Source organism: Python bivittatus, unplaced genomic scaffold, assembly GCF_059951505.1.
Source record: "Python bivittatus isolate LINGU-HERP-01145 unplaced genomic scaffold, Pbiv_v1 ctg000180_np1212, whole genome shotgun sequence".
Taxonomy (NCBI): Eukaryota; Metazoa; Chordata; class Lepidosauria; order Squamata; family Pythonidae; genus Python; species Python bivittatus.
Genome location: NW_028277047.1, coordinates 5,701,351 through 5,728,678, shown reverse-complemented (window position 1 = coordinate 5,728,678; position 27,328 = coordinate 5,701,351). Strand labels below are relative to the sequence as shown.

Here is a 27,328-nt window from a genome sequence, read left to right as displayed (position 1 = left end):
GGCTTGTTTGAGAGAGAATGGTGATTTACTGCCCCACATGCAGCTGATCTGCCAACTTTCAGATGGGTGGACTTCAATTCCCAGAATTCCCCAGCCAGCCATGCTGGCTGGGAAATTCTGGGAGTAGAAGTCCACCTGTCTTGGGGGGCTTGCAAACCGGTGTGTGTGTGTGAGCGAGCTTAGGGCAGTGTTTCTCAACCCTGGCAACTTTAAGTTGGGTGGACTTCAACTCCCAGAATGGTTGGACTTCAATTCCCAGAATTCCCCAGCCAGCCAGGCTGGATTCCACAGTCCCCATGCTGGCTGGGGAATTCTGGGCATTGAATTCCACCCGTCTGAAAGAGGCTGAGGTTGGGAACCATATTTGTCATTTTTAATTGTTGGGTTTATTATTTATGGTTTTAAGGATGGCTTTTATTTTATGGAAGAATGTTATGAGTTTTCGAACAAGAATAAAACACAAAAAATCATCAAAAGAAAAACAGAAAAGAAATAGATAAAGAAGTGTGAGGAAGAAAGGAAAGAAGGGGAGGAGAGAAAAAGAGACAGAAAATCAGAAAACAACAACTTCCGACTTTCTTCGATACAGTTATAAGCAAAATAACACAGTAACTTCTTACTCTAGTAATATCAATAAAACCCAATATTTCTATAGCAAGAGCAATTCCAAATATCAAATCTCCCAGTCAAAATTTCATTTCTTTCAGCTGCAAGCAGAAATCCCAAGGGACGAGTTTTAAGAACACTCTGTTGTAAGCCGCCTAGAATCTGAACAGGAGCAAGGATATGCCTTTTGGCAAATACATTATTAGATGGTAATATTGTTAGTGTTTCTATGACTGTATCCGCCTAGCTGCGTGGGTGAGCTTTGCAACAGCAGCCGAAAAAGGATTTGCAAAACGTAGGAAAGACACATATTTGCTACCCTCAGATGTTTGTTTCATGCCTCTGAATGTACATTCGAGTGGTCTCTGCAGGAGAAAAGCTAAGGAGGTTTCACTAGGGTTTTCCTTGGATGGGAGACCACCAGGAGAGGCCAGGGCCGGAGGCTAGCTTGGGAAGTGTCTTAGAATGGCAGGGGCAACCCGCTTCTGTGAGTTTCCAAGAAAACCTCACAGACGTGTCGCTTGAAGACTTGAGTTATGTGAATATTAATCAGCCTCTGTGCAGCGTCGTCTTCCTTCAAAAAAGGTTTCTCAGCTCATCAGGACGATAATGTATGCATTATGCTCGTTGAGAGTCATTTCTATGCTAGCCTAAAACCGTAATCACTTTATTCATTCACTTCCCAGCGTGTATCGTGTAGAAATGTTGTTTTTGAAAGATACACCCCTGTTTATTTCTTGCTCATTCAGGACCGCGGCACATTCTGCCATATTTTATTCCTTTTAAGACTTTGTCCATTACGTTTCATGTTGAGCTTAACTATGATTTGCAATTCAGGATCCACACATTGCTCTAAACCAGTCTCTCTCAACCTTGGGAACTTTCAGATGGGTGGACTTCAACTCCCAGAATTCCCCAGCCAGTCATTGCTCTAAACCAGTGTTGTCCAAACTTGGCCACTTTAAGACGAGTGGACTTCAACTCCCAGAATTCCCCAGCCAGCATGGCTGGCTGGGGAATTCTGGGAGTTGAAGTCCACTCGTCTTAAAGTGGCCAAGTTTGGACAACACTGCTCTAAACCATTGCTTGTTTAACCATGGTCTGTTGAACAACCCACAGTTGACTGGGTTACCCTACTCTGCTGGACCAAAGTAAATAGTTCCATCTGTCTTTTTTAAAAAAAGGGGGTTTTAAAAAAAACCCTTTTTTAAAAAAAGTCACTTTTTAAAAAAGTCATTTCTTTTAAAAGTCATTTCACACATTTTTGCAATGGGAATGACCAAGCTGTTGGAAAGCTTAGATTTGTAGTCCTTTTGAAAGGACAACTACACACTTCAGCAGGACTTTTACTGTTAGTGTGAATTTTTATATTATACAGTTTATTACCTGCCTGCCCAGTGAACAGTTTTTATTACAGCTTTTTATTCGGTCTCTCAACCTGAGTTTCCAAGCCTTCAAAAATGAACCAAGATAGACTCAACCATCCATCCTCAGCAAGACTACAACTCCCATAATCTCCAGCTAGCAGGGCTCTGGGTGGAAAATCTGACCCGAATAACAACCAGGTTCCTTTTCTCGCGTTCGAAATATCAGCTATTTTAAAGTTTATAGCATCAACCCTCAACGTAGTCTCTTGATCAGTCATTTGTTGATTTGCTTTTGATATGGCCTAAGGGCTAATCAATAAACTTTGATTTGATTTGATTTGTTTATTTGCAAATATCTCGAGACTGTTTCCCAACAAGAACGCTTGTAAGGGGGTCTCTTTGCCAAATAAAAACAAATAAATAAAAATAAAACAAATAAAAGCAAATAAAACAAAATAAAACAAATAAAAACAAATAAATAAATGCCAAAAGCAAAACTTAATACAGTATGTTAAGTGTCTTGAGAAATAAATCACTGCTCGCTCTATTTGCATTTTACGATTTGGGGATTACAGCAAGTTACGCTCTGGTCAAGCTCACACAACTTGTACCTCTCATTTTCTGGGTTGGTACAATCCATTCGGACATAAATTAACTATAAACCAAGATACAGATGGTTTATAACTAAGCCACACACAGGTATACACACACAAACCAAGGTTCCCAGGGAGTTGTACGCCGACCACAAAGCCACAGATGGTTAAGTACAACACAGATCTCAGAACACTAAGCCATAAACCATAATTGATAAACTAAGATGACTTTACCCATGTTGCCAAGCCAATTGTTTAAAAAAAAAACATTATTAGAGTGGGTTCGTCAGTGTGAAGTTGGTTTGGCCCTGGGGAGACCCAGGTTTAAGTCCCCTTCAGTCCCAGGAGTGACTTCGGGCCAACACTTCGCTCTGAGCTTAGCTTAGCCTACCTCACAGGATTGTTGTTGTGGGGGGAAAACAGGAGCTCTACATAGACCGCCTTGAGCTCCTGAAGGAAAGCCAGGATATGAATTTTGTAAATAAATGGCTGATGCTTGTGTAAACCCAGCCCAAAGGGAAATTAATCTTAAATTGGGTTTTGGATGGGAAGGTATTTGTCATCAGCAACAGCAGAATTCTTCGCCTCTAGGACTTTACAGTAGACCAGTGTTTCTCAACTACAGCGACTTTAAGACGCGTGGACTCCAACTCCCAGAATTCCCCAGACAGCATGGCTGGCTGGGGAATTCTGGGAGTTGGAGTCCACGTGTCTTAAAGTCGCCGAGGTTGAGAAACACTGCAGTAGACATTTCAAACTTCTAAAAAGACCTCTTTGCGGGCCTGCTGATCTGTTGGGAGAGGAAAGATTCACAGAAGGCACCCAGAGCATGTGCAGAGTGCTCACCTCGGCCTCCTGCAGCCGAGACCGCCCTTTGGAAAGACGCTGAGCGGCTGCTACTGCCTGTCTGCCTGGGGAAGTGGGGGGGGGGAGGAACAAGGGAAGCGGTTTTGTGAACTGTTAGCAGGCCGTACTCACCGAAACTGCTGCAAGCCATGGCTTGTTTCCACCGCCAGCTGCACGCGGGCCCAGCAGTTGCACGCCAGCTTCTCGGTTAGCCGCTGCGCCGGTTTTAATCAGCACCCTGAGCCCATCTCCCTGGCGCAACTCCCGGGGCAAATGGGACCTTTGCTCCCTGCAAAATGGCTTTCTGAACATCTGGATGCATCTGGAAGTCCCCCATCGCTGGTCTTGAAAGGATGGGGGGCGACCCACTAACCCGGTGATGGCGAACCGATGACACGCGTGTCAAGGGTGACACGGCAGGACATTTGGGGGTACACGCCAGCGTTCCCCAACACCCGACCACAGCAGTTCTCCCTGTTCGAGTTCCCCAAGAAACTGAGTTTGTTTTACTCGTATTTCATTTCCGTACTTCTTGGATGTTTCTTTCTATAATACATAGCACCACACGACTGGACTGTATTTTTTAAAAATAAATGAATAGGTAAAGAATTGTTTCTCTGTTGTTCGGGGGGGTGACATGCCAGCAGAGTCGAGGTTGGCATTTTTTGAATTTTTGACACGCCACGGCCAAAAGTTTCGCCGTCGCTGCCCTAGCCTGCCCACTAAAGCCAGCGAATGGGCCATCGTTCCCCCAGGCCATGGTTTGTCTAAACTGTGGTTTGTGCAATAAGCTAGAAGGAGTGAGATTCACCAAAATCATAAGCCACGAACCATGTTTTGTGAACACTGGATTTACCCACTGGGTGAGAGCAAAACGGGACCTTTCTTCTTTGCAACAGCACAACCACGTGAAGCTGAGATCTTTTTTTCTGTCTTTAATAGGCCACCCAACCCCTAAATGACTCAGGATGGCTTAGGACGAAAAAGCCAGCGTACAGAAGAACACAACCGACCGGAAGAGCAAAACACCAAAAACAAACCCCAAACAGATTAGACTGAAGCAAACAAAATAAAACATTTCGCCATGCATTCTGGCTTAGTATGTTGCATAAACCCTGCCAAGGTTAGTCGATGGAGCAAACCATGGTTAAGTAAACCATGGGGTAAGGTACGGGGCGCCCTGGTTTTGATGGCTGGATTCATGCAACACAGAAAGACAGTATCAGTAAGAGTGAGCCCAGGGTTTCTGAACCTTGGCCACTTGAAGATGGGTGGACTTCAACTCCCAGAATTCCCCAGCCAGCTGAGTTAAACCAATGATCTTGCTTCACTTAACCCTTTGAGAGCTCTAAGCTAGTGTTTCTCAACCCTGGCAACTTTAAGACAGGTGGACTTCAACTCCCAGAATTCCCAGTATACTGGCTGGGGAATTCTGGGAGTTGACGTCCAACCATTCTGGGAGTTGAAGTGCACCCATCTGAAAGTTGCCAAGGTTCAGAAACACTGCCCTAAGCGAACACACACACACCAGTTTGCAACCTCCTGAAAGACAGGTGGACTTCAACTCCCAGAATTCCCCATCCAGCTGGCTGGAGAATTCTGCGAATTGAAGTCCACCCATCTTGGATTTCACTGCTCTAAGCTAACACACACACCAGTTTGCAACCCCTCCAAAGAGAGGTGGACTTCAACTCCCAGAATTCTCCAGCCAGCTGGATGGGGAATTCTGGGAGTTGAAGTCCAACCATCTTCAAGTGGCCAAGGTTGAGAAACACAGTTAACCCAATGGGTCAATGGCTTTCCAGACAAACCTGGTTGGTAAAAAAAAAACCCTGGCTCACATGCCTTGTGCTGAACGCAAGCTGGCCCAGAGCAGCTGTTGCAAAGGGAGAAAATTGCTGGAGGCTGATGATTCGAGCCGGCTGCACCCCAACTGACCCACCCCTGTTTCGGCTTCCCCATCACCTGCTGGTGCCGGACCCGCCTTGCAACTGGTCCCAGGACCAGTTTCCCAAGTAGTCCCCACCCATCCTGCCTCCAAGATTTGGCTCCCGGCGAGGGCAAGAACTTCCATCTCGACAAAACACCTTCATCCATCAAAACAGATTTGTCCTGGAAACAGCCAGGAGGGAAAAGTCGGGGAGAAACTGGCTAACCGTTTCTTCTCGTCCCCTGTCTGGAGGAGGGGGCCAAGTTGGAGGAGGAGACAATTCAGCCCCCCAGATTTTGAGCCTAACAACTTCAAGCTGCCGTCCCCGTTTAAGGAGGTCTCCTCTGTGGTCAGCATTGCGCACTAACCCTGATTCACAGTTTCCTGAATTCATCCTCTTGCTTTGGGGAGATTCGATGGAACCAGGTTGGATCTGCATGTTGAACTGGGCCACAAACGAGCCAATCCTGTTGTAACCCAAAGCTTATGCAAAGCCAGCCACTGGGTTTGTATTACACAGTTAGTTACCCATGGTTTACTAACAATGGTTTACTCCATAAACGCAACAGCCTGGGTTTGCACAACACTAATCACACTGATTTGGGTTAACACAAGACAAGCGAGGCTCAAATGTGTCTGGCTTGTGGTTCGGTGTCAGGCGTATTTTACTTGTTTCAGCCAGCTGAGTCGGGGAAAACAGTGCCTCTGAGGATATGCAGAGTGCTTTCTCTTTCTACCACAAAAGCACCACTAATGTGCAAAGCCCTAGGATTAGCAAATGGTCTACCAAAGTTGTAATGGGTGTAGTACCCAAGAGGATAGCATCAAACGTATCTTAATGAATGCCAAACCTATTATTCTGCTTGAGCAAGCCGATTTGGAAGCTGGGACTGGTGCAACACACTCTGTCAGTCTGACAAAAGCTTGACACACATTCATGGCTCACTCATTTTCACCCAGCCAAGAGCAGGGGGCATCTTTTGGCTGTCTGCAGATTTAACTGAGCCCAGATTCTCCCATCGGGAACAACAACGCAGCTAGCTTTCAGTCCCAAGCGTCTAGTCCCTAAGGCAAAAAGAAGGTGTGCAGCTTGGGGGATTCTAGGTTTTGAGACCTGCACGAGCTCCGGTTCCTCCCTCTAACTGTCCAGAGCAAACTTTCTTCCTGCTGGATGTCTGCTTCCCTTGTTCCCACGGGCCATGCACGCTGGGGAGGATGGGAGCTGTAGTCAAACGCCTCTAGAAGGCAGGCCGGCAAAGCAGGTCCGAAACGGGGAACCATCCAGCGTTTTCCTCTCCCCGCAGGATTTGGGGTTCAGCCAAACGTGGCGCGAAGTTGCTGAGCCTTCATTTCTTTGACCTGTTGTTTTGGCCTCCCTTCCTGCCTGCCTCAGTTTCCCTCCTGTGGAGCGAGGCTAATTGCACACCTCCCGTCCCCAAGGAGGGGGCGGGCAGTTTCACTAGCCAACATAGGCGAGGCAGCTGGAGATGAAAGTGGTTGGGGAGACGCACGGCGGGCTGTTATTAAATTAATATCGACGGGGCCATGAGGATGCTGGTGCCTGCCCTCGCCAGCTTCGGGCTCGAAGCGATGGCAGCCAAGGATGCAGGGAGGCTAAAGGAGGCCCTGCCAGCTTGCTAAGGGGCATCTTAACAGCCACCCTCTGCCAGTTCCAAATTTGGGGGGGTTGGAAACTGGCATGTGTGGTCATGTGTGTTAGCTTAGAGCAGTGTTTCTCAGCCTTGGCAACTTTAAGATGGGTGGACTTCAACTCCCAGAATCCCCCAGCCAGCTGGCTGGAGAATTCTGAGAGTTGAAGTCCACCCGTCTTTGGAGGGGTTGCAAACTGGTGTGTGTGTTTATGTGTGTTAGCCTAGAGCAGTGAAGTCCAAGATGGGTGGACTTCAACTCCCAGAATCCCCTAACCAGCTGGATGGGGAATTCTGGGAGTTGAAGTCCACCTGTTTTGGAGGGGGTTGCAAACTGTGTGTGTGTGTGTGTGTTAGCTTAGAGCAGTGAAGTCCAAGATGGGTGGACTTCAACTCCCAGAATCCCCTAACCAGCTGGATAGGGAATTCTGGGAGTTGAAGTCCACCTGTTTTGGAGGGGGTTGCAAACTGTGTGTGTGTGTGTGTGTGTGTGTGTGTGTTAGCTTAGAGTAGTGTTTCTCAACCTTAGCGACTTTAAGACGGGTGGACTTCAACTCCCAGAATCCCCTAGCCAGCTAGCTGGAGAATTCTGGGAGTTGAAATCCACCTGTCTTTTGGGGGGTTGCAGACTGGTGTGTGTGTGTGAGCTTAGGGCAGTGTTTCTCAACCTTGGTAACTTTAAGATGGGTGGACTTCAACTCCCCGACTGGTTGGACTTCAACTCCCAGAATTCCCTAGCCAGCCAATGCTGGCTGGGGAATTCTGGGAGTTGAAGTCCACCCATCTTAAACCTTGCCAAGGTTGAGAAACACTAGCTTAGAGTTCTCAAAGGGTTAAGTGAAGCAGGATGATTGGTTAACTCAGCATACCCCAGTTAACAGTAACCAAGGTTATATTTTTGCATGAATGCAAGACTTGGTGGCAGGGTAGATGGCACGGCATCCTGTTTAAACCCACGTCCTTCAAGACCTGTCCCTTCCACTAATCCCTTCTCTGCAGGGAAACATGGAAACTGTAGTGCTGGGAGAAAGATGCAACAGCTCCTGTTCTGTCTTGCAACAACACTTCCCAGGACAAATGGCTGGGGGGGGGCTCATTACATTTGGGCTGACCCTCCCCACCAAACAAAGTGCATTGTGCCTTTTCAAAAACGTGTAAACTAAGGTTTGGTTGGGATGGAGAATGTCTAACAGACATTGTTTCTCTTCCCCACAGCTTTCTTGGCCCCGAGGTGCTCACGGCCCAAAGTCACACTGGTTGAGTTGGGTGACCTTATAAAGTCTTACAGGTCAATCCATCCATCAACTGTTGGGGACATTTCCCACTGCTCCCCGTGAGCATGGAGGGGGTACTGGCCACCCACTTGAGTGGAGAGATTTTCCTCGGCCTCTTCCTCCTTCTGCCTTCCCCACTAGAGTTTTCTCAGGATGGGATCCACTCAGCCCACAGAAGAGGGTGATAAGGGTCTACCTTGGAGGAAATGACTCTGGGGATCCAAAAGGGTTTCCCTTTGCTTCTGAGGGTCACCAGGCAATTTCCCCCTTTCAATGTGAGGAAGGAAAGAAAGAAGGGAGGAAGGGAGGAAGGAAGGAAGGAAGGAGAGCCAGTTTGATATAGCGGTGAAGGCACCAGGCTAGAAACCAGGAGATGGTGAGTTCTGGTCCGGCTGTAGGCAGGAAAGCCGGCTGGGTGACTTTGGGCCAGTCCCTCTCTCTCAGCCCAACCCACCTCACAGGGTTGTTGTTGTGGGGAAAACAGGAGGAGGAAGGAGTATGAGGTATGTCTGTCGCCTTGAGCTATTTATAAAAATAATAAAGGTGGGATAAAAGGAAGGAAGGAAAAATAATTGGAAAGGGAGGGAGGAAGGAGGGAAGGAAAAGGAATTGGGAAGGAAGGAAGGAAGGAAGGAAGGAAGGAAGGAAGGAAGGAAGGAAGGAAGGAAGGAAGGAAGGAAGGAAGGAAGGAAGGAAGGAAAAAAAGAATTGGGAGGGGAGGGGAAAGGAAAGGAAAGGGAGGAAAGGAAGGAAGGAGAAAGAGAATCAGGAAAGGAATAAAATTCTCTTTGCCCCTTTAGAGTTTCTACTCCTCAATGCCACCCGAAATGGACAACTCCCCCAAGCCTCTACGGAAAGCAAAGATCGGGAATGCAGAATCCTGTTAACTTCCCAGCTGTGCCCACAACTGAACACACCAGTCTGTGTCATTCCTGTTAGTTTCTCCCTTCCTCCCGCCCCCCCGGTATTTGGAAGAACCTGTTTTGCTGGTGCCGCTGCCAGGCCCTTTCGGCAGGAGCCGCGTCGCCCCGTCCACCCTCTCCACGTTTCTGGCTGCGGGCTGGGCTGGGCAGCTGGGGGCAAGAGGGCTGGGCAGGGGGGAGGTGGGCAAGCGGACTGGAATACGAGCTGCCCCCCCCCCGTACCCTCCAAGCCACCTGGGCACTCCAGGGGGTTCACAGCTGCTCCCGGGCGCTTCGTTGCCTGCCCTGAATTGGTAACCCAAACCGGGCTGCAAATATCCAAAGAACCACCAGGGGGCGCCACAGAGGGAAGCTGTTCTGCCTCTCCTTCAGGCCCTCTAGTGGCCGCCTGGAGCTTCGCAGCCGAGATCGGGTGGTCTTAAATTTACAAGAGGACCCCTTGCTCCAACAGGGGGTCTGTCCAATGGTGGACTGCAACCCCCATCAGCCCTGGCCACATAGGCATGGGCCTCATGGGATGGGGAGCTCTCCCTCTGCCCATGAGGCTCTGCTGTACTTATTCATCCACGGCTGGCTGGGGAATTCTGGGAGTTGAAGTCCGCATAGCTTAAAGCTGCCAGGGTTGAGAAACGCTGATTGATAGCCAGTATTTTCTTGCTGTCTTTATTTATATTTATATTTATATATAGCTAAAGAAATGACTAAACCCAGTTTCCTGTGGGCACATGGGCCTCCAGGAACTCCAGAGACAGCACAGCGACAGTCCTTTCTGGTTTCCTTGCTTCTAATCAGCATTTGGAGGTAGACTGCTCCTAAACGAGGAGTCTCCACTGAGATGGAATTATCGAAGGCTCTCATTCTACTCAGGGGGCAAGTTCTCGCAACTTGGAGGAACGACACCGAATGGCTAGATTTGCATCGTTTTCAATGCCCCCGTAAAACCGAGCTTGGCTTAAGGGATGACTCGGCTCGCACCCTGTGCTGAGATAAGAGCTGGGTGGATGCCAAACCACCAAGACCCAAACTTATTTTTTTTCTGATCTGGCACGTGGCGCCGAGTTGGCCTTAGAGGGTTGAATCTTTGGCTCTCTTTGGAACCCGTCGGATTCATCTTCTGCCCGTGAGTTCCAAAGATTAACTAAGGGATGTGTCAAGGCGTGCCCTCCTCTGCTTACAATTGAGGCTTGAGCAATCCACGATCTACGCCTCTATTATTGGAGCCAGCGAAACATTTCGTTCAAGTCCCTTGGTCCTTCCCGCTAAACTAGTTGGTGGCTGGAAGACTTGGAGAATCCTAACTGTGTTTAGCAACAGAGCGGCGTGCGCAGTGATGACAAGAATGTAGCCCAAGAAGACCAGGTTGGCACCACAACATCACAAACCATGGTTTATTGAATAAACCATCCTTGGACTCCGTTCCCACGGGCTGCGAAGCCACACGCCACAATTCGCAACCCCAAAGGGCTCGGGACGCACCATCTCGCCTTCCAAACTGGGAGGCCGGTCTCGCGAGGGGGTCTGTCCCGGAGCAACCTCCTTGTCCGAAAATCACTCGGAGGCTTTCCGTCCCCCCAGCTTGGGGCAACCTCTCTGCAAAATTCTTTCAAAAGGAGATTGGTTTGGCCAACAGAGGCGGGCTTAGGCTATCACCACTGCACCAGCTGTCCTCTGCACGTCTGATTTTTTGGAAGGGGCTGTTTTTTAAGAGGGCTGTTTAAAACCAAGCAACAAAGCCTAAAATTCCTCTGCCTACATCTGCTCTTTTTGGTTCCTGAACCCGACTGTAGGGAAGACACTGCCAGATCCCGATCTCGTATTCCCACGGCACAAATGGGTGGCAGGTCAGGTGAGGACACGGGTGCCTTAAACAGCGTACCTGTCCTTCCCTCTAGCATTGCCCAACTGACTCGGTGCCCACGTGCAGCCAGAAATTGGGCATCTTCCTCGGGGAACTCCTGAGCAGTGGCCGGTCTTTCGAAAGGTGCCCGTCTTGTTCTTGCAAGGTAAAGCAAACCACAGGCCGGGTTGGGCCACACCCCCAAGGCCCAGTTGCTTAATCCGAATTTATCAGAGAACATGCAAACGGCTGAGTTCGCACAACGGTGGTCAAGCTACGGCTCAGAAACCGGAGCGGCGAGATTCAAACGGACTGCTAAGCCATAAAGGAACGAAGCTCAGATGAACGGCGATAAGGATAAATTGGGCAAACAAACATCTGGCACATCTGTTTTTTCTTTTAAACCAAGAAACCCGTGGCTTTCCACCATCGTGTTAGATTCCAAAGGCCATCCGCCTCAGCCAACTCAGCCCACTGGTCAAGATGATGGGAGCCGGTGTCCAACAGCATTGGGAAAGACACACATTCTCCATTAACCAAGTAACTCCTTTCTGGATTGTCACAATACCAGAATTATGTAAACCCACCAACTAGGTCAGGTTTCACACAACACGCTAAGCCTCTCCCTGACATCTAACCTAGGTTAACACAAACCAAGGTTTACAACATTCTGCAAACGCAGGTGTTAGGGCTCTTATTGGTTCCGGGAGTTCTCCAAACTCAGGAAATCATACCGTTTGAATTGTACGCATTCACTCCTCTCGACGTTCACCGTTTTCCGACGGCTTCGATTTACAATAAGAACGAATATTGTTTAAGATTTCAGGGTGGAGGGGAAGAACGATTTCAACACGGAGGGCGAAACGACCAGTAAAGTTGGAATAAATGTGTTGGGGGAAGGCAGGATGGGAACGCTCCATCTCAATTCACACAATCCTAGAAGGTCAGGCTTCAAAGGGACCTCAGAGATCATCTAGATGCGGCGACTTCAACTCCCAGAATTCCCCAGCCAGTGTGGAGTTGAAGTCCCCACATCTTAAAGTTGCCAATTTGAACAACACTGATCTAGTCCAACCCACTCCAAGAATCCACTAGCCTCAGCTAAAAGGCCTGGGGCATTTTTAGTTGTAAGTACCGCATCTTTGATAACAGACTTATTCCAGATAGTTGAACAAGTGTTGGAGTTCCCCAGGACTTAGTGTTCCCCCATTTTCACTCTCTAGGGCAGTTTTTCTCAACTTTGGCATCTTTATGATGCGTGGACTTCAATTCCCAGAATTCCCCAGCCAGCCATGCTGGCTGGGGGATTCTGGGAGTTGAAGTCCATGCATCTTAAAGTTGCTAAGGCTGCAAAACACTGCTCTAGGGCACCAGTGGTGTGAATGTCTCTTGATTTTGCTCAGACCATGGTATCTGGACAATTTGCCATGTCCAAGTAGCCCCAAACCCTAAGAAGCAAACCAACATGCTCCCCCCTAAAGGGCGAAGAATATTAGGGGGTCATGCAAGATGTGATAATCTTATCTATGCATTCCAAGCGAGTAACAGCTGGATTCTCCCATTTCAGCCCGTCGGGCGGTGCAAACCCACTTTTGGAATCAACCCTCTTCAAGAGCAACCTTTCTTAGCGCCCATCCTGGCTTGCCACATGCCAGCTAGCAGACCCCGCAGGGCACCTCGTGCCCACAACAAGCCCCGCCCCCCAGTTTGAGCTGCAGGAAGATTCTGTGACTCGATAGGCTGGCAAATTTGCTCCCGTTTTTGGAGGTGGGGTGGGAAAAGACCCCCCCCCTTATCTTCCTTGATTTTAAAACTCAACCCCCATCAAATCGAGCCCTGCGGCACCACCAGTTGACTAATAACAGCTGGAAAACGGGCTCAGAAAAAAAAAAACACCAAAAAACCTGGGATGCCACCCACAAGCTATGTTTCAGTTTCAGTTTAACCCAGCCATTAAGGACAGATAATGGTTTGTGGCTCAACGCGGCTCAGCCCAGAGATAAAAAGCGGTGAACGAGAAGAGCTTGGTGCCAGGTATGAACCCGAGGATTTGAAAAGCCGAGGGTTTCAAATGAAACTGGCTGAGATTTTCAACGTTTTGCTCCGCTGGAGGAGCAGAACTCGTTTGTTCAAAGGGTGCAAAATGGTTTGGGGCATTTCACATCCCCACATTATATGCAATATAGGGAGTTTAGGTCACATACTGAACGGGATTAGTGTATGTTCCCCCCCACCTCTGCCTGACTTAATGGGTTGTGTGAGCACAATTCGAACAGTGTTTCTCAACCTTGGCGTCTTTAAGATGCGTGGACTTCAACTCCCAGAATTCCCCCAGCTGGGGGAATTCTGGGAGTTGAAGTCCACGCATCTTAAAGTTGCCAAGGTTGAGAAACACTGGCAAAGCTGAACAGAGCCGCTGGGAGTCCGGCGGCATATAAATTTAATAAATTATTATTATTACAGCTGGGTCGCTGCAAAGCTTCAGTCGTGCAGTCCCTCTTTCCTCTTCCTTTCTGAACGAGAGAATCTTGAGTCTGATCAAGGTGATGCAATATCCAAGCCTTAACTTGGTTTATTTGATTGCGCCTTGCGCCTTGCACAAACCCAACCAACTGTGGCTTTTCGGAGCAGCTAAGAGTGTGTTGCTTCCACACACCTGCATTCTAACCATCTTTGGAGGCCTAGTTAGCCTGGCCACGGGCATCTCTCGCCTCGGTTTCCCAACTCCCCAGAAAAGAGTGAATTAACCAAGGTTATGTCCCCAAAACTGTGGCATTAGCGGCAGGGGGCATTTAAAGTGCGCATGTCCTTCTTCCCTCCCTCTTCTAAAAAAAAAAAATGACAAAGATCTCTGTATCCTTAGGAAAGAGAGGAATCTAAGAACCGCACCTAGGTGTGTGAGTGTGCAACAAACATCATTTCAAAGGCACCAGGACTCGCAAACCCACGCAGAAGACTGGAAAAGCCACCTAATTCTTATCCACCCAGCTGACTTACTCCTGGGATATGTTCCACCAGCCGCCTCCAGAACGATCCACCGGGGCCACAAAGGAAAAATAATGGCACGCCTCTCTGCTTCGCTGATTCTTCCACATCTTCCCCACCCCTTCCCCGCGGCTGTTCGCAGAGGTTTGCTTTTTTTGGGGAGGCCCCACAAAATGCACACAGACACACACCTGGGGTTAGCTGACCCAAACACTCACCTCAAAGCAGCCAGGCACACACCTTGGGAGCAGGTGAGGAGCCTAAAAAGGCAGGGAGGGGAAAAAAAAGGAAAGGAAGAAAGGAACTCGCCTTTCCAGAAAGATCAGTCCGTCTATTCAAACGGATGACAAAGGCTTTCGAACACACACGCAGACGCACGCATGCACGCCCAGGCTGGGCCAGTGGGGAACGTTGTGTTATTTGCAAAAACAGCAAACAGTTGCTGGGACGGCTGCTGCGTTCGACCCGAAGGTAAACGGACACCTGTTGGGTTGACTTGGGTTTATCAACTGTGTTCACACAACCAACAGCCAGATCCAAGGAGATTACACGACTTCTTACATTCTGGATTTAATGGCCTTACAATGTTTTCCTTTTCCACCTGGCCTGGGTTCTGGCTGGGTTCCCGCTGCGCACGAAGCCATGGTTAGCATGCCCATGGTTAACAATGATTGCGCAATCACTGGGTGGCTCGCGCAACTCGGCCCACAAATCTAGTTGTGCAAATGCACGCCCAGCCAACGGCTTGTTCAGTAAACTGTGTGAAACAAACGATGATTCAGCGTTTGCCCAGCTCCAAAGTTCTGAAATGAAGGGAAAAACTGGACAATTTATCCCACCGATTCCCCAGGCACGGATCGTGTGGGGATTTTGGATTTCACATCCAAAAGTTTGCCAAAGTGAAGACGTTTTTAGAAAAGCGCAAAGGATCACGAACCGACAACCTGTTTCTGCAACACCCCCCCCCCCCCTAAGCTTGACAATGGCCGTGAATGGTGTAGGTTAGGGAACAGAACGGGTCCTGCGGGCAACCTGAACCGTTTTTCTTCACTCTCTAGCATTTAGAGGCATTTTTTTAAAAATGTATATTCAGCACTTGGGGTGATGGGGGCAGGGGAATCCATCAGAACCATCAGCCCTCTTTCTACACCCTCTTAAATTCAATGGGAGGGCCATAGATAAACGGGGGTGGGGGAGGAGGGAATGATTTATCCCAATCTTCTTCCCTGAGGCAACTTATCAGGGCATTGGAGAGGGGCCAGCTGCCCCCTCCCCACCTCGTGGGATCAGCACCTTTCCACCAATTGTCTTTCGGCTCCCCCTTCCCCCTTGTTTGCTAAAGCTTTGTTTTCCGTGTTTACTAAGTCTCCCATTCCGGGCAGAGAGGGGAGGGGGCCACAATCAAAGTCTGCCCTTCCTTTTCTGCTCGTCCCAAGGATCCTCCCTTCTAAATCTATTCAGTTCCTTTTTTTCCCCCCTCCAGGATGACTGGGAGGGCGATAAGACCCATGTGCCCGATCCTGGGTCCGTTGACTTACTTGTAAGCCCCATTTCTCTCTCTCAGATCCTGGATCCCAACCTGGAAAGACAGAGAGAGAGAGAGAAGTGGAATGGGGGAAAAGAAGGAAAAAAAACTTCTCCAAATATCCGTATTTTCCTCCGATCCCCAAAGAAGGGGTGTGCCCGTTTTTCGAGGGGAAAACAGGAGCCGACTCAGGAGTCGTGGGTGTCAAAACTGCCATCTCCTCCCCCCCACCCTCCCCGCCAACCTTCCCAAACCGGTTTAGCAAGCAGGTAAGTCACACACGCCGAAGTAAGAACACCGTTATTTCCAAACGCATGCGCCATCCGCACCACGCCTCCCAACAGCAGAGCTAATTAAGGAGCTGAAGAGAGGGACGAGGTTTCCTGTCTCCTGGCTTTTTAAAAACAATTGCTCGCCTGCTCTTTTATTTTATTTTATTTTTTTTGCTGTTAGGGCTCGGCGCAAAGCAGCGATTCAACTCCGCCGGCAGCGCGCGCGGGGAGATAACGCGGCCGCGGACGAGGCGAGGCGGCCAGGGCGAGAGGAAGCAGAAAGTCCGCGCCTCGCCTCGCCTCCTTCCCACCTGGTGGCCGCTCCTCCCGTTCCTTCTTCTTCTCCCCCCGTTTGAACCTTGATCCGAGTTGGAGCCCCGCGCGCCAAACCGCGCGAGCGAAACCGGCCGGGTAAGCTTTGGAACGTTCGCGGAGCCCAGCGTTCCAGGAGTCGAACGTCGGCGGCGCCAAGGTTCGTTCCGGCGCGCCTCAACGTTCCATCGGCGGAGCGGGACGGCCGGCCGGATCCGTAGGGACGATTCGAAGCGCGCGGGCTTTTATGGATTGAATATCGTTATTGGCGCACCGCTGCACTTTTTTCCCTCCTTCCTTTCGTTCTTTCCCCGTTTCGTTTTCGGCTCTCCTCCTCCCCGAGGAAGGGCGAGGGAGCGGCGAGCCGGCTGGGGAAGTTCAACGGCGGCCGGGCGAGCCGACCCCGAGACCCGAAGATGCCGAGGGCTTTCCTGGTGAAAAAAACGTGCGTTTCTGGCCGGAGGAACTGGAGCGAACTTCCCGATGAGGAGCGAGGAGAGATTTACGTCCCAGGTGAGTCTCGAGGCGGGCCGGGGCTGGAAAGACCGGGAAAGGTTGCAACGGGTCTGGATTTAGAACCATTGTTATTGTCGATGTTGTTGTTATTAATAATAATACATCGAAATCGCGCTTGCCACTGAAGCGTGATCGTTCTCCTCGTTTGGGCTCCTTGGAAAATGAATACTGGGCTTGCTCTGAGTTGGGGAAGCGCCTTTTAAAACCAGGACTTTAAAAAGGTAAAGCGGATGTCTCCAAAGTTGATTGGGCCCAATTTGGGGATGGGGGGCGAGGGAGAGGCCCAGGTGGTTAGTAGGGGCGCCCTTCTCGGCGCTCGGTCGTTTCGCTCCAGTCCCCGGGCCTGCGCATCGCGATCCTGTCTCCTCCACCTCCTTTTCTCGAGGGGGAGGCCGTGGAGGGGGGGGTGCGTGGAAGACGGGATAGGAAAGGTCCGTTACCCAAGCATCTCTTCAAGAGAAACTCTGGGCTCTTGTTTTCCCGTCGGTTTTGGGGGGGGGGGGGGGAAGCTGCTAATCACACCTGCCCAGCGACTCCGAGTCATTGTCTCTCTCTCCTCCCGCCCCCCGCCCTGGGAAGCGCAGTTAAGCGCAACTTACTCCGCCTCCTGGAATGTTTAAACGCGCCGGCTATTTAGTGGTTGGTTGAGTGGGGAGGCCGGAGGCGCAAATGGGAAAAGAAAGAGAAAAAAAAGGGGGGGGGAGCGAGAGAAGGAGACGACGGAGCTCTGGAGGAAGGGGGGGGGGCGCGCTTTTCTCTTTCTTTTTTTCTTTTCCAGGCGCAAGATAGGATGGGAGGTGGAAGGTGAGGATCCTGTGCCAGGAAGCGGGATGGTGCCCTTTCTGGATCGGTTTTGGTGTTTGTTTTTAAGGGGAAACTGTTTTGGCTGCGTAACGTTTTCCTTCTTTGATGATGACAGTCATAACAAGCACCTGAATCATTGAAAAATACTCTGTGATGTTCCTTAGAGGAGGGTTTCTCAACCTTGGCAACTTTAAGACGGGTGGACTTCAACTCCCAGAATTCCCCAGCCAGCATATGCCTGTCCACCCGTCTTAAAGTCACCAAGGTTGAGAAACCCTGCCTTAGTCAAGAAGAAGAATAAATAAAGGCAACTAACTGGGAAGAAGTCAGTGGGGGCCTTCACACCACCTGCAAAGTTGGATTCATGTTAAAAGGGGGGGGTCTGTGATGGATTGGGGTGTTTGAATCCAGCCCTCTTGGTTCGCTGAGAGTACAGTTGATGGCGGGGAAGTGGAACATGGGTTAACTGGTTCTGTGCGAAGGCAGCTTCTCTGTGGATGTGTGGGCTAAGGCCAGGTTTAACTGGTTTATTTGTGGCTGGCTGGATTTGCTGACCAGCCTGAACCACGGTTCACGATCGGAGCTCCTGGGTTGGCCTGATCTCCTGAACTGTCAGCTAACCCGAGGCAATCTGGGGGTCACTTCGGCCCCCAGAATGCTCAGCAGCTCCCAGGATTTTTGGCTAGCCGGGGAATTCTGGGAGCTGAAATCCAAACCCTTGGGATTGGTCCAAGGATGGTGAGGCTAGAAGCCATCGACCTCTGGAAGCCGGCAAGTTCACTGTTGCCCCGTAATCCCCGTCCTTTGCTTCTGACCGAGAAGCCAGGCGCTTCAGGGTGGCAGGATATGTCTTCTGGGTTGTTAATCCTTTGCCAGTTTTTTTTTTTTAAGAAATCCTCTGTCACTGAATTTGAATTTCCCTCTGGCGGTGACCCCAAGAGGGATTAGGGAGAGGGTGCTGGACCAGTGGGATGGGGACTCATCCGGGGCCCAGGAAGACCTACAAATGTTAGAGAGGCTCCTAACGTTTGGCACACCACATTCTTTACATTACTTGGCAAGTCGCACTGGCCTTAACTTAGGACTCTGTAATTAGCATCTAATTAATCACGCTGGCAGCCCGGTGCAGGTTTCTACCATAGATTCCAGCCCGGTGAGTCGAGAGGCAAATTCCAGCGGGCTTCCCCGTGCCTTGCTTTCTGTAGCCGCCCAGAATGCTCCCAAACGCAAAACAGCGCATGTTAATGCTCACGTTAGCTGGGGCGGCGAAGAACATTAGTTGAGAAGGACAAAGGAAAAACCGAGCCAGATTTAAATCTTGCCTTTCTTTGGGAAACTTGAGGCAGAGGGCGTTGTTTCCCTCTGTTGACCTCCCCTCATCCTCCTACCCGCCCTGTGAGGTAGGCTGGGTGGAGAGAGAGCACAAGGGGAAGTCAATTGTCCCCAAGATCTTTGGGTGGCTGAGTGGGGCTTTGAACCAAGGTCTCTGGACCTCTGCTTTGTGCCTGACTGCCCTGTCGAAATGTAGACTCTAAGTCCTTTGGGGCATGGACCTGCCGGTCTGGCACGTGCTGCTTGTGACGGGTGACGTCTTGTGTGTCGCTGAGAAAGTGGGAACAATGCAGGGGGGAGTGTCTGGGCCCCCCAAAAGCAAGGATGCTGTTTAGCCCACCACCTTGATTTTTCTCTCCTTTAAATTTGTACTTGGTATTTTGCTCTTAAAGGGAGGAAAAGCGGGAAGGTTTGAGTGGGACACTGTTTACAGTGGCCTCCAGGTGTTTGACTCCCACGCGGATCTTTCGCTTCGCTGGTGTGGCCAGAAGAGGGGGGTGATGGGAGTTGTAGTCCACCTCCCCTACAGGGTGCCAGATCAGGGAAGCAGCTGTTTTGTACTGCCTAGTGGGGAGAAGGGGAGCGAGAGAGTTTGTGTCCGGAAAGAAATTGGGGGGTCCAAGAATTGTGCTCTCTTTGGAGCATTTGCTCAAGGTTCCTCTTTGCACAACCCTTTTCCTGGGTTCCCATGCTGGCTGGGGAATTCTGGGAGATGAAGTCCACACAACTTAAAGTGGCTGAGGTTGAGAAACACTGGCTTACAGTCTCATAGCAGGGCAGATTTCAACGGGGGAGCCCCTACTAGTTATTGGGAAAGCTGTTACAAAATTTTTGGCTTCCTGCCACACAGTTCTTAAGGACAAAGGAATAAGCTTGGGGCATTCCCAATCTCTGGACTACAGTTCCCACAGTCCTTTGCCTCTGGCCAGAAAAAATGGGACCGCTTGGATTTAAAGTCCAAAACATTTGGGAGGCATCAAATTGCTAACTCCAATTAAAGTTCTGAGAATGGTGTGGTTAAATTTCTTCCCCCTCCCCCCAGAAATCTTGGGAAAAGAAAGGAAATGTGATGGAATATGACCCCCGATTATCTGCATGACAGACAAAATAGGGCTTCTGAGAACGTGCAGAGCTGAGTGGTCTCAGACTGTTTTTAAGGCTTCTGCTGTTAACTACCACAAACATGTGTTTTGGGGAAAGCTGGTGTTCCTGCAGCTCTTTAGTATGGAATGCAACGCAATTTTATTTTTGGCACAAAATGTTACCTATTCGTTTTAATTAAAAAGGGAACTTAAAAAGAAAAGAACAAGAAATCTGCTGACAAATTTGACAGGCCCATGCCTTGCCAGTTCACTTCAGGCTCCTTAGTCTAAACGAAAGTGAAATGTAATACTAATTCTGGGCAAAGAATGCTGTTGGATTGTGGGAGAGGTCTTTTATTTCTAAATTTGACACCAGCAGAATCTTCTTCTGCTATGTATTCCTGAAACTTCAGCTTTGGTTCAGGAAATTGTGCTGTTGTGTTTTTTTTTAAATCCACAGATCAGCTGTTGACCAACTATCGATCAGCCTTTTGCTGGTTGCTGATCAGCCCTTTAGCAGCGGACTCGCTCAATTCCAGGTTGCCTCTCATTTCGGCGCTAGTTATGCTGAGTTGTTCTTTCTTTTTACAACGGAGTTGAGAAGAATGGGAAGTCTTTGTAATTTTCTTTGGATTAGTTTAAGGGCAATTGCAACATGTAGCCTCCCACTCCACCTTTTTTGAGGCAGGTGACGGGAGCTTGAAATGTGGCGCCGGCCCGGAAACACTTAATTAACTCTCTGGGCTGGGTCACACTTTCCAATAACATCCCGGTGAACCGGTTCTAGACTGTTTACTGCTATTACAGCTGGCGTTGGGTAGTTATATTGTCAGGAGGAAAGCAGAAGGAGGGGACGGGTTATGCTAGGGGGAGGAGAGGGATAGAACCCCGTGTTTGTTCCAGTTGCAGTCATGAGGACTAGTATTCTGACCAGTGTTGTGAAACTATCCTTTTGCTCAACGACTCTTGTTTTGCACTTGCCTAATTTCTTCTAGAAGTTCATCTCCGTTCTGTACTGTTTTTTTGTAGCCTGGATAGGAGCCAGCTCCGAGAGGTAGCTGCGAAAAAAAACCCCGAATGTGGGTTTTGGTAGTGTTCCTAGAGTCACGTTTTCTGAGTCATGAAAAGTAATGGTGCCACTTAATTCTGGTCTGGTCAGATATGATCTGGAGCACCGTCTCTCCTGCGTTGGAGGAGAACCCTGGAGCCTGGAGAAAAGTGATTAAGGAGGGCTTTAGAAAACTTTCCGGAAAAGGAAGTCTGGTAGCACGCAGCGGTTGCCTTCACACAACTTGCTAGACCGGGCTAAAATGGAGTTGGGTTCTTTGCGGTTTGGTGTATTGTAGGAACGCAGGGGTTGTCTTTGACCATGACAATAAGCGTAACCCGGTTTGCGGATTAGGACATTCCGGCCATCGGATTTTGTAGGACCTGAGAAATCTGGATAAAATTTAACTGATTGAAATGACAAGTTGGTTGCGCGTTAAGGGAAATCTTTTCTCAGCAGCAGGACTCGCCCAAAGCCTAAAAGCGTGGGGGGTTCTTTGGGGCACAGCGGGTTGCGTGAACCCAGCCTCTAAGTTTGCAAGCTACGCTTTATGCTTGGCTAGACATTCAGCTCATCCCAACGGGGTTTAATCGCAGTTCAGTCATGGCTTAGCGTGAGGGTTGAACCCAGCCAGCCAGAGCCGTTCCACGGGTGACCCAGCGAGCCGTGGAAATCTTTCTGGAGGTCTTCAAGCCACAGGCCAGCTCGAGTCCTAGTTCCGATTTTCCCGCAGGGGGTCGTCTATGGACCTCTAGGAACCCCACCCACTTTTCACCTTCTCTTTTTCTCTTCTCCAGTCGCCCTGGGCGGATATGCCCTCTGGAAAGACCCCGAGCCTTCGGTCGCCGAGCCGCCATCGTTCCCGATGCCCCTGGACATGACGGTGCGCAACTCTGTCTACACGGCGGCTCAGCCCCAGTGCACGGCTCACGTCTCCAGCGGGGTGCAGCCAGAGACTGAGTCTGACTTCGCGCACGCCAAGGTCAAGGTATGACCGGCCGTTCGCTCCCCGGCTTCTCTCGAGCTTCGATGGGGTTCCCAGGCAGGAGGGTGTCGTGCACTTAAAAACAAAGAGCGATAATGAAAAAGGTGTGGTGCCTCTGAAAAGCCACTCCTAGACTGCGCTTGATTAAATCAGGGGTGGGGGCCAGATAAGGGGAAGGAAGTTCTCTTAATCATATTTAAAAAGCCTCCAGGGCCTTGGGCGCATGATGGCATTTGTGGGCGCCCTCACAAAATGGCAGCCGTGCCAAACACCGACTCCTCTCGAGCTTCCCGGCATTTGCCCGTTTATTTTCTAAGACGTTTCTCAGATCAGATGGGAGACATTTTCTGCTTGTCTCGAGTGCGCTGGGTTTTCCTTTTTCCTCTTTGTATTTTCCATTAAAAGAGTGGAATAAAATGGCGTCAGGAGGGGCAAGGGACCAGCAGACCCTGAATGAGGAATGGTCGGGCTCGTTCGGGTTGGTTGGAGTCCTGTCGCGGACCAAGGCGTGCAAAAGCACTTAACTTAGAAAACGAAGCGAGGCTGTGAAAATTCCTCACTCGACAACTCAGTTCTGGTCCGACGTCTCCGTGGACTCAACAAAGTGCAGTTTTATGGCTGGGCTCACCTGACGTCCTTCCCTCGCTCGTTGTGTTCACACAACCCCGTTAAGCCGGGTTTGGGCTAACCTCGGCTCATATGGTTTGGTGGGTTACTGTGTTGGGCAAAACCAGCGTGGTTTGGGGTAGACTCAGGACGGGCTGTGGTGAGAAAATCGATATTTGCTTCTCACAGAGGGCGTGGATGATGGGCGCCGGGGAGCCCTCTGCCAGGCCGGCACGGGGTCCCTTCTGAAAACATTTAGAAACCTTCGACTCCGACTCCTTTATGCATGGTACCCCTGACTCCTTGAATTATATATCAATATAGGAAATAAATTATAAATATACTAATGATATATTTCCTGTATTGACTGCAAGCATGCAACATATAAGGCAGTGTTGTCCAAACTTGGCTACTTTAAGATGAGTGGACTTCAACTCCCAGAATTCCCCAGCCAGCATGGTTGAAGTCCACTCATCTTAAAGTGGCCAAGTTTGGACAGCACTGATGTAAGGCATTTCATCACTGCCGGCGTGAATCAGCAGGCAACTTCTTACAACCCTAACCTGGGTCTAAAGGCTATAGCTAAGACAGTCTGGTTTTTCAAATTTTATTTATTAAAGAAATTACAAGCATTCAGTAACCTTATTGTTGAAACAAAGGCCAAAAGTTTAAAAACAAACAAACAGGGAGGCTATATTTTTATCAAAATATATGTTTTGAAATTGGCACAGAACTTGAAATTAAAATGTATCCTGAAAAAAATAGGTGAATCCAATTCTCATCTATGAAATAGGAAATTTTAGCATCTGATATTATTTACATGATATACAATTTAAACGTATTAGGAGTCAGAGTCGGTACATTTTTATCGACTCCAGTAATCTGAGAATTGCTTCTGACTCCGACTCCACAGCCCTGGCAGTGCCAACGTTCTGGCCATTTGGAACCATGAGGACTAGAAACTTAACTGTGTTCTGAACAGGGAGGACTGCAGGGGCGAGGGGCAGATTAGGAGGTGGCCGGTCAGAGCGGAGCACCAAACAGCAGGTGTTTCTTTCGTTGGCCACAGGTGACCCAGGGCGAAGGTCCCGCCGAGCAGTTTTCTTGCCCGTTTTGCCAAAAAGCGTTTTCCTATCAGCGGATGCTCAACCGCCACCTGAAATGCCATAGCGAGATCAAGCGTCACCTCTGCCCCTATTGCAACAAAGGGTTTAACGACACTTTTGACCTCAAGCGCCATGTTCGGACACACACAGGTGAGCTGACACGGGGCGGCTTGTAATCTGTTCCTCTGGGGCGGAGATCGATCCGGGAATCAGTGCGGGGAAATGCTTCTCATCGCTGCGAGGGATTTGGCCAACGGAGCCGTAAACGGGGTGATATTCCCCTTTAAAAAGCAGGTGTATAACTTGGAGACTTCCTAGACCCACAACTATGGGGAGATAGGGTGGGAGGAGACTGTGTGTTCCCCAGTTACCCCTGATGTACAACGCTGGTACCATAGTGGTTCATGCCGGGGGGGTCTGCCCGGAAGATCACAAAAGTAAAAATGGTGGCTGTGCCCGCATGATCGATCCTCTGTTCTGGTTAAACGTCCGTTCCACATGTGACCCCGTGAGACAATAGTGGTGCTTGATCACACGAGTGCTGTCTGGGTCTTTTGGACTCCCGGGTTGCGCCTCCCGCATCTCCCGAAGTGACTGCCTTTGAGGATGACCTGGAAGGCGCGGTTGGTGCAAAACGCCACAGCCTGTACGGCAGAGCTACCAGCGTCATAGAGTGCCAGGGCTGTGGGCGCTCCTCTGGCTTTGTGGACGTTGCTGAGCCCGATTCAAACGCTGGTGTTGGCCACATGGTGGTGGATTCCCCCCAGGGGAGCCTCCTTCTAGGGGAACTGGCCCACCCGGTGGTTTTGTCTCAAGTTGAGGTGCTGAGAGTCCCCCCACTTCCCCGGGACTGTAAGGGAAGGCAACCCCCAGAGATACATCCATTTCCAACCCTCCCTGTGATTGTACCAAAAAGGAAGTGAAATGGATTTCTCCCAGCGAATTAGTAAGGGGTTGCGGTATGATTTTGGAAGTTTTTTACATTGCTTTTATAGTGTAGAGGGATATGGATATAGCCTTGAAGAAAATATGTAGCCACGGTTAGGAAAACGGGAGTTTAGCCCAGAAAGACAGGGAAGGGTGAGAAAGAAGATCAAGATTGCCTCGTCTTGATTCTCTTTGGTACAAGAGGGAGAAAGGGGGAAATGTCTGGCTTTCAAGATTCTTTATGACAGCCTATATCAGTCAAGGAGAGTTCTAGTACTGCTTGTGGGGTCTTCCTGGCCTGGCCTACCTCGAAGGGCTGGCATGTCGATTTATGCTATTTGTAAGTTCTGGATTTTGTAAACTGCCGAGAGTCCAGGTGGAGTTAGCGCCATAGAGATATTGCAACTGACTGAATGTAAATAGTATGGTGGCGATCCAGTCTTTAGCAAACAACCAAAGTCTCTAAGACAAAACATGGTCTCTTGGGAGGGTTATGTGGACCCCGCAACTGTCCTTGCACAACCCAGGTGTAGCGTGTTGTATGAACTCACCCTGGACCCCTCCTTCTCTCTCCCTGGCCCCAGGTGTCCGCCCCTACAAGTGTGACCTCTGCGACAAAGCTTTCACCCAGCGCTGCTCCTTGGAGTCCCACCTAAAGAAGATCCACGGGGTGCAGCAGAGTTACGCCTACAAGGAACGCCGCGCCAAACTCTACGTCTGCGAGGATTGCGGATCGACGGCCGACAGCCAGGAGGGTCACCTCCGTCACCTGCAGGAACGACACCCTGACAGCCCGTTGCTTCGCAAAGCTTCGCGCAAGGTGGTGACAGCCCTCCACGGTGTCATTGGTACCCCGGCCTTCCTGCAGGGGGGTCGGTCTTGTCCCTAGGCATCGTGGCCTCTTGTGGGGGGCTGATCTTTCCCCAGTGGCTCAGGTTTGGAGGAATCTTCCTTAGCAGGGACCCGCTTGGCTCCTAACTGGAATTCATTCCAAGGGCATTGCTGGTGCTCCTTTGAACTCGGGAAGATGCCTTCTATTTATTCAGCCAAGAACAGAAAATGGGCTGGCTGGATTTTGCAACTGGACTGGCCACAAGATCTGGTATTTTGAAGCCAGCGTGGAAAAAGACACCAAGGAGCGTTCTCAGTGGGCGCTGGGAAATGTCTTAAGATGGATCAGACTTCCGGATAGGAATAAGGTGGCTTTGAACGTTAGAAAGAGCTGTGCTCGGTCGCGTGACAGGCCTAGCCTGGGGGGCAGGAGGATTCTCAAGGGTCATCTAGTCTGACCCCCCTCTGGCCGACGCAGGAAAACAGCACTGGACGAAACTTAGCCTCTGAATTCTCTCTCGGGTGGCGTGACAGGGTCTTTGAATCCTGGATTTTGAATCATTGTCACCGCCCTTTGAATCCATCACAGTTGCCCACCTGTTTCCTTGCACCCAAGCTAAGGACATTGATCGATGGTCTTAAGATTCAGGGAGACTCCTTGAATGTATGGGGAAAATAACTTTCTACGGGTAAATGTTGTTTAGCAGTTGAACCCCCAGTTGAGATGGAGGCTTCCCTTCCCTTCCCTTTCACTGGATGTGTTCAAGCAGAGGCTTGTGGTTTGAGATGCCGTGACTTGGACTTCCACACTGATGGGGGGGGCTACGTGATCTCAGTGGATCTCTTCTAAGCTCTGATTTTTCTGCCTCAAGGCCCAATCAAACTGGTCGGGCCTTGGAGATGTAAGTGCCTCGACGGGCCGAGTTTGAATGACAGCCTCCTTCTGAAACAACGGGGATCTTAGATCGGGGCTAAAATTGGGGGTGGGAGGATGGGGTTTCGAGAGCATCCATCGTGCCCCTCCCTCTTTTCTCCCCCTAATTCAAGCCCTGCCATTCTGGAGTCAGGTGGGTTTTCTTGCAATACCAATGCAAAAGGGGTCTTAGTTATCCTGAGCTGGGGAGACGTAGATTTTGAGTTTTATTCTTTTTTTTTTTAAAGCGATGCAGTATTGGATTGCCGATAGGACCAACGAACTCTCTGCCAGAAGGCTCAGCCTTCCGGAAACCTGGCAGAAACGCGAGCAAGTGCAATTATTTCCAAAGACTATAATAGGAGTATTTTTATTTAATATTATGAACGTGTGAAGACATTGCCGCTGCCCCGGCGTGGCGAGACACCGAAGCTAAATTTGGGCATCTGGTGGAATGGAGGCATTAGCCAAACACCAGGGTGTGGATCTTGTTTACATATTATTCGTCTTTCCTCTGACTTTGGGGGAACAAGCTGGGCCTGTGAACTTTTAATGTTATTATATTATTCATAATCTATTATTCTTCCCCCTCCCTGTTAATTAAAATAAAGGAACTGGATTCTCTGTGTGAGGCTGTCACGGTGCACATCATTTGAATTTCAAATGTGTGTCTCGGATGAGACCTAAATTGACTTTAGGAAGTTCAGGAAAACAGCTAACCGGGAGCCAGTGAGCTGGGGTTGGGTGCCAAAGCCATTCCTTAGAAAATTATATCCAAGATTTATTTACATTTCTCGTTATTTGGGGCTTGGCCGGAAAATCTAGTTGCTGACCCCGGCCCTCTCCCTTTTAAGCGTCGGTGGCTAGATAAGGCTCGGAAAATGAGCGCCATGTCAAACGTCTATCCTGCGGGTTTTCTCCATTTGTTCACCTGCAGTTTGATGGATGTGATCCTCTTTCACGTCTTTGAAAAGAGAAGTTACACAGCCAGCGGGTGTGAATGTACGATCTTGCCTTGCACGATCTTCTTTTTAGAAATTGGCAGGCAGGCTTCCTGGC

General features: G+C 49.7%; 1 protein-coding gene across 1 annotated transcript; it reads left to right on the top strand.

The window, feature by feature from the left end:
* The first annotated feature begins 16,346 nt into the window (after window positions 1-16,346).
* On the top strand, window positions 16,347-26,870 carry OVOL1 (ovo like transcriptional repressor 1). Its single transcript, XM_007440181.3, has 4 exons — window positions 16,347-16,632; window positions 21,699-21,889; window positions 23,562-23,748; window positions 25,110-26,870. Exons 1-4 carry the CDS (start codon window positions 16,536-16,538, stop codon window positions 25,412-25,414), a joined length of 780 nt encoding a protein of 259 aa, XP_007440243.1. The 5' UTR covers window positions 16,347-16,535; the 3' UTR covers window positions 25,415-26,870.
* The last annotated feature ends 458 nt before the right edge of the window (window positions 26,871-27,328 follow it).

Excerpts from the sequence above, each read along its gene's own strand:
- OVOL1 (XM_007440181.3), top strand. The coding sequence starts at position 16,536 with ATGCCGAGGGCTTTCCTGGTGAAAAAAACGTGCGTTTCTGGCCGGAGG. Across the intron at positions 21,890-23,561 it reads TCGCGCACGCCAAGGTCAAG|GTGACCCAGGGCGAAGGTCC; the intron begins GTATGACCGGCC and ends CGTTGGCCACAG. Across the intron at positions 23,749-25,109 it reads CCATGTTCGGACACACACAG|GTGTCCGCCCCTACAAGTGT; the intron begins GTGAGCTGACAC and ends CCCTGGCCCCAG.